The sequence below is a fragment of the Lolium rigidum genome, chromosome 7, assembly GCF_022539505.1.
Source record: "Lolium rigidum isolate FL_2022 chromosome 7, APGP_CSIRO_Lrig_0.1, whole genome shotgun sequence".
Lineage (NCBI taxonomy): Eukaryota > Viridiplantae > Streptophyta > Magnoliopsida > Poales > Poaceae > Lolium > Lolium rigidum.
In genome coordinates this window covers 231,434,667-231,441,216 of record NC_061514.1, presented here as the reverse complement: position 1 = coordinate 231,441,216, position 6,550 = coordinate 231,434,667, and the positions used below count along the sequence as shown (strand labels likewise).

The following is a 6,550-nucleotide window of genomic DNA, read 5'->3' as shown; positions in this document are numbered from 1 at the left end:
AATGATTATGCTGCATACAAACAGTTGTTAGCTTCACGAGTGTTTTAGAAATGTTGCGTTGTTGTTTTTCTTGTTTTTGAGGCAATAAGAAAAATGGTACGATGGTGTAGCGACTGTATAAAGGAACTTTTGCTCACTTGGTGGTATGCTAGGATGCTCGGACATTTCATCTCACAGTTAAGCAAGTTTGTGTGGCGGGTACGTAATTGATGCGTGAATTTAATGAGAAAATATTCATCACGAATACTGTCAGAAATTGACCTTTTGTTGCTTCCTAAACAGGCGACCGCGAGTTAACCATGCCATGTGACCCCAGGTAAACTGCAATTATTGTTGCAAAAAAAAAGGAAAAATAAAGTAAACTACAACAATTGGCAAGTCTCTAACTGTTTGATGGATGGAAAACGCTTGTTGTCAGCCGACCGATCCGGGGGGAAAGATCGGTCGTGCTGTTTCAGCGCGGCTCGCCCCACTCTGCCCCGTGTTCGGACAGGCCCATTAGCCCATAAACACTTCCTGCTGTGATTTTAGCTCATGCAAGCAAAGTAGCCAGCGCAGCCATGCAAGCAAAGCAGCCAGCGCCATTCTAGCTTCGTCATGCCGCACGTAGAGATGTTGTATACGTTCGTTAGTTTTGTAACAATTGCGTATAAAATTTATAAAAAAAGAACGTCAGAGATGTTGTAATGTTTACCTGGGCGTTTGCCATAAATTATTTTGTTGTAATCGCCTATAATTTTGGTAAAATAGTTGGTAATTTTTATTGTAATTAAATATATAGAAAATGTGTTATTGTTTAACCAATTTTTTCATAGTCACGAACACATGTTTTTTGTTGTTATAGATTTTGATTTTTTATTGTAATTGTTGTCAATTTTTGTTGTAAACCAACATGTAGAAAAGTAGTTGTTAATTATCCACTTTTTATAACATTTACATTTTGAAATTTTGTTGTGAATATTTTGTTGTAATAGTATATTTTTTTGTAACCGGGGTGAGGATTTTGTTGTAATACTCGTTATGACTCAGATCTGTCGTCAGGTGGTATTTTTGTTGTAAATATTGAGGATGTCAGGCCCAAAGGGATATAACTTTTCAGTTTAACTGGGGAAGAGAAGGACTGCGGGTTGAGTTTCCAAAAAATAGGGGGCAAAACGTAAAATTTACATTACAGTTGATTCTGGACGTCAGATCTCGATCGGACGGAGCGGAGGACGACCGATTTTTCTCTCTTTTTCAGTCGGCCGACGCTCAGCGTCGCCCTTGATGGATTGGATGGGTAGTGGGACACTGATCGCTGCATAGTTTCTCCTATGACCGGTTCGTCGTAAACACGCGCATTTGCTCGTACCATCACTCCAGTCCAGTCCACTGTCTAGTGCCCTGGTGGAAAAAGTCGCAAAAAGCGCGATAAAAAGGGCAAAAACATTCGTGCCCCACACACTCAGCTACAGTAGGAGAAAAAAACACTACACGGGAAAGGGAGCAAGCATGATCCAGCTTTCACGACGGCAACCATCACGAGTAGTCGCTGCCACGTATAAGTGTACACGAAAGTTAAAAACTATATTCCGCCCGAAAAATATGCACACGATACTTAGGCGGGCACTGCTTGGTTTCACGGCCTCGCCGTCGCCGGGGGCCGCGCGTCGGCGACCATTTCGACAGAGAGTACACAACACGCCCTCCCTCGTCCTTATTGGTTGCCTATATAATAACGGCGCTTTTAGTTTAGTTAACACACACACTGTCCCAAGCAGGAGCAGCGGGCATGTGCTGAAGGGAAAAGCAAAACCAGCCATTCTTCCCCCATCTACACTCCTCTTCTTCATCTCTTCCGCTCCAGCTATCCCGGCTGCTGGACATCAATCGACACCATGGCTGTATTGCTCCCCGCCCTCTCCTCCTGCATCCTCCTTCTGCTCCTGGCCTCCTGCGCGTCCGCCTGCGAGAGGTGCGTGCGTCAGGGCAAGGCTGCCTACTCGCCGTCCACCATCCCGACCGGTAAGAGCTATGTTCATTCCTCGCAGATCAGTCTAGACTGTGGAATCTGTTTTCTTCTTGAAAAGATCCTGACCGGCGTATGCTTCTCGCCCTGGTTGATTAGGCGGTGGGATTTGCGGGTATGGCGCCATGGCCGTCGAGACCAATGGGGGATTCCTCGCCGCCGGGGGTCCCAGGCAGCACAGAGGGGGCCTTGGCTGTGGAAGGTGCTTCCAGGTACTGACAACAATCAAATTTCTCCAGATTAGCTCTTCTTTTCTGCTCCCATTTCCGATTTCTCTATCTCCCACTGTTTCAAGAACTTACGCTTTTCTTAGCATATTCTTTTCTTTTCCTTCACCAAAAACAAACATATCCTTTTCTTGAGTGATAATTTCCTTGTTACTTATATATCCCTTGCCACCTGAACAAGAAAAAGGACATGTGTACATAGTAATTATGAGACCTGCTTGTCCGTTTCATTTTATATCATCTTAAGCTTTAATAAAGACACCAAGTTAGGCGCATCTTCTTACTCTATGTGTGTTCCAATTCTAGTAGTAGTTAAATAAAGTTCTCACAAAACTTAAGTGGCATGTGACCAATGCATATGCTCTCCTCCGTTTATGTCTATGCTGGCATATTTTGCTTGCTAATTTTTTTTCTTGATTTCCAACAAGACTATACTGTACAAACGATGTGTCATTGCTCTAACCTCTTGTGTTATTCATTCTTGCTGAGATTTTTACTCATCTTTACTTTTGTTTTCGGAAACAGATGAGATGCAGAGATGCAAAGATTTGCAGCACCAGGGGCGTCCGGGTCGTGCTCACCGACTTCCACAGGAACAATCGTACGGACTTCCTGCTGGGTGGACCGGCTTTTGTGGGCCTGGCCAAGCCCGGGATGGCCCAGCAGCTCACCAGGCTGGACGCTCTGCCCATAGAGTACAAAAGGTAAAAACCAATAATTCCTTATGCTTCTCACAAAAGAAGAAGCAATGCCTCATAATTTCCATAAAACTGACCTGATTTTTTATAAGAAGATATTTGGAAATGTTGACAGCTAGAAGGAGTTGAAGTAATACTGTTTATCTATATTTATACCTGATCATTTATATCTGTTTTTTAAAAGTACGCTACCCAAATTGTGAAAATGAAATAATTTTGCATAACACTGATGGGAATTTTCTTATTAGGTGTATGGAAATCGGTATCTTTATTTCTATACTGGTTATTTAACTTTGTCCTTCAAATTATGGCATTTGATTTTCTTAAATAGTGGAAATGAAATACTCCCTCCGTCTTAGTTTACTAGTCTTCCCCGTATCCCTAGATCTTCAATTTGACCTATATAATTTAAATTATATGATGCAAAAACTATATCATTAGAAAATAGAACATCTAAACTTTCTAATGATATAATTTTTATAACATATAACTAAGCTAACTTGATCAAATTTGCGATCTAGAGGTACGCGCACGCCTAATAAACTGTGAGAGATGGAGTATAATTTAGCCCTATCAGCTGTAACGATCAATTTTCAACTCCCAAAAGTTATATTTTTATTTAATGTGTTTTTTCTAGTTTGGTAATTTTTTTAGTTAAGTTGTACTCCCTCCAATCCATAACAAGGGTCGAGGTTTTAGTATGTGAACTACCACGACACTTATTAAGGATCGGATGGAGTAGTTTTTTATTAAAAAAAATATCTGGATAATATCTTAGAAATTAGAATCTTAAACACTCTTTCCGGTTTGACTTCCACTGAATGAAAAAACCTACATGCTGCGTTAATCTCAAATAATATTGCTTAAAATAGAAAATCCCCCAAAACAAGATTTTTCATGTTTAATTTTCCAGCCATCGCCTACTGTATATATACTGTTTAGCTTAAATGCAGATATAGTTTAGTTCAGATTCCCTTGCAAAAAGAAACAAGTTCAGGTTAACATGTATAGTATGAGTGAGATGGAGAGGTTTTTCAATGCTTTATAAGGCAAAGACAAAACCTTGGATTTCAGAGAGTGTAGAGATGCATCCAAAATAGTGGCTCCTATTACACTAGTGCAGTACCCTAAATATCTTTTGTATTGTTTGGTTGCAGAATTCCTTGTGACTACAATGGCAAGAACCTGTCCATATTAGTGGAAGAGCAGAGCAAGAAGCCAAGCAAATTGGTCATCAAGTTCCTTTACCAAGGTGGTCAAACTGATATCTTAGCGGTGGATGTTGCTCAGGTAAAAGCAAGACCCGATCAAACCAGAGCAAAAATAGGGACACTATTATATATCATCTAGCACATAGACCGAATTTGTGTAATCAACTTGATGGACCATGTCTGTATGCCTATGCAGGTGGGTTCATCGGACTGGCGGTTCATGAGCCGAGTCCACGGGCCCGTGTGGACCATGGACCGGGCACCGACCGGGCCGCTGCAGTTACGGGCGGTGGTGACAGGAGGGTATGATGGCAAGTGGGTCTGGGCCGACAAAGAGGTCCTTCCGGCTGACTGGCAGCCAGGTCAGGTTTACGACACTGGTGCCCGAATCGATGATGTGGCAAGGGAGAGCTGTATAGGCTGCGCGAGGTCGAGGTTGGACTGGGAAATGAAAGTGGCTTAACACAATGAAGAAGCTGTTGCTATACCTGGCGTATCTGGTATTGCAATGACCTTGAGATGCAGATATCAACAGCAAACACCAAGTCATGAGAGGGTGAAAGGACAGCAGTGGGTTGAAAAAGGGCAGCCTCCTCTTGCTGTCAAAAAAGAGATGGGTATGCGTTTGTGGGGGGATAGCTGCCGTCGATCTTTGCTGGCCCTTGAGTTTGTTTCTTCCTATATGCATGCATGTACAAGTTGAGTGAACCATGCCTGCATATAAGAGATGTATGTAAAACAAATGAGCTACCTAGCTAGCTACGTCCCTGCTAATTGATAGAATAACTAGTGAACATAGTGCTATATTTTTTCTTGGCACATGTGTTCTGTCTCCTGTTATCTTTGGAACTTCACGCGCCTACCTAACCTAGCTGTTTCGCTAGCAAGTGAGAGTGTGAGGGCCTTTGAGTGCTGATCCTCCTTTTCTTCTCTCATCAATGTGTGGATATTCTGATCTCTCCAAGGGAAATCTGGAATATTTTTAACATGTTTAAATAGTTATATCGCGGCAGCATGAATGAAGTGGAACAGAATTCGTCACGTCAGAGAAACCAAATATTATGGCAGTGTGAATATGGGTGAGCAATATGACAAGGAAGAAAGATATACTAAATTGTTACTATACATTTGGCACTTAAAAGCACAATCCTATACACAAGCCATGAAAATGTGACGGTAGGTTAGATTTTGGAGGGGAACAGCACGGCACAAGTAGGGTCGGCTCTTAGTATTTATATCAAGGGTATTACATCAGGTACAGTATATATATATACGATAGATTTATACAAGACCCAAACTGTATAGACTACAACTAGTATCTAACACACTAGGTAGTTTATCACCATCCATGTTAGCCGATCCATGAGGGTTGAGATTAGGCTTGCAAGTTTGGAATAATGGTAGTGGTAGTGGCTTGATGAATATATCAGCTAACTCATCCTTGGATAAAACGAACTTGATTTTGAGCAACTTCTAACCAAACTGTTCCTTAACGATGTAAAAAATCACCTCAGTATGTTTTGTATGATGGTGCAAGACTCGGTTGGGAGAAATGTACGTTACTTCAATGTTGTCACACCCAGAGGTCTGGTCACACCCTAGAATAGGTGGATTACTTTGAGAAACTCTTAAGTTCACCAACAGGAGCTTGCACCCAAATAAGTTAAGCAGTGGTGTTGGCGAGTAGTTTTCTATTCAGACTCTATACTGAACAATATATTGTAGCCTATTTTCTGGCACTCGAAGCGACCAAGTTACCGCCATAGAAGATAACCTATGGTACTCACCGCCCAGTCGTCACAACATGTAAAATCTTTCTACTAAGAATAGGTTCAACATGTTGAAAGTGAAGAAAAACATGAAACACATCAGATTTATGTTTAAGAAGATAAAGCCATTTTAAACAACTATTCTACAACTATGTTCATGTACAACTATTTTTTTTAAAGAAGTCATAAATATAGGTGCAGCTGTGTCACATTACACCACTAGTGATTGATCATAAGAGCAATTCCAATAGTATAGCCAACTGTTGGCTATAACAAGATGTCATATCATTTGTAGTCATCATATAGCTAACATGTACAATAGTTGGCTATAAGAATGTAGTACTTTACTAATATATGGCCCACCTTTCACTCTCACAAGGTGCCTAGGAGCACGTGCAAGAGCTGGCTATTGCATAGTAGCTCACCTCCCTTCTCTCTCCTCCAACTCATCTAAAATATATTATTTAATGTCTTATAGTCAGCTGACTGGACTCTATTGTACTTGCTCTAAGGACACTTTCATGCACAACCAAGAAAAGTCATAAATTCCACCCAACTTTGTAAGTTATAAGATCACATTAGTTTATCCCACTATTAAACAAGCAAACCAAATTTTCATGCACATGTATCTATCATT

The 6,550-nt window shown here is 41.1% G+C and overlaps 1 protein-coding gene across 1 annotated transcript; it reads left to right on the top strand.

Annotated features, from left to right (window-relative positions):
• Nucleotides 1-1,765: 1,765 nt before the first annotated feature.
• Nucleotides 1,766-4,996, top strand: LOC124677983 (expansin-like A3). Its single transcript, XM_047213918.1, has 5 exons — nt 1,766-2,004; nt 2,108-2,220; nt 2,761-2,939; nt 4,091-4,223; nt 4,341-4,996. Exons 1-5 carry the CDS (start codon nt 1,878-1,880, stop codon nt 4,605-4,607), a joined length of 819 nt encoding a protein of 272 aa, XP_047069874.1. The 5' UTR covers nt 1,766-1,877; the 3' UTR covers nt 4,608-4,996.
• Nucleotides 4,997-6,550: the final 1,554 nt, after the last annotated feature.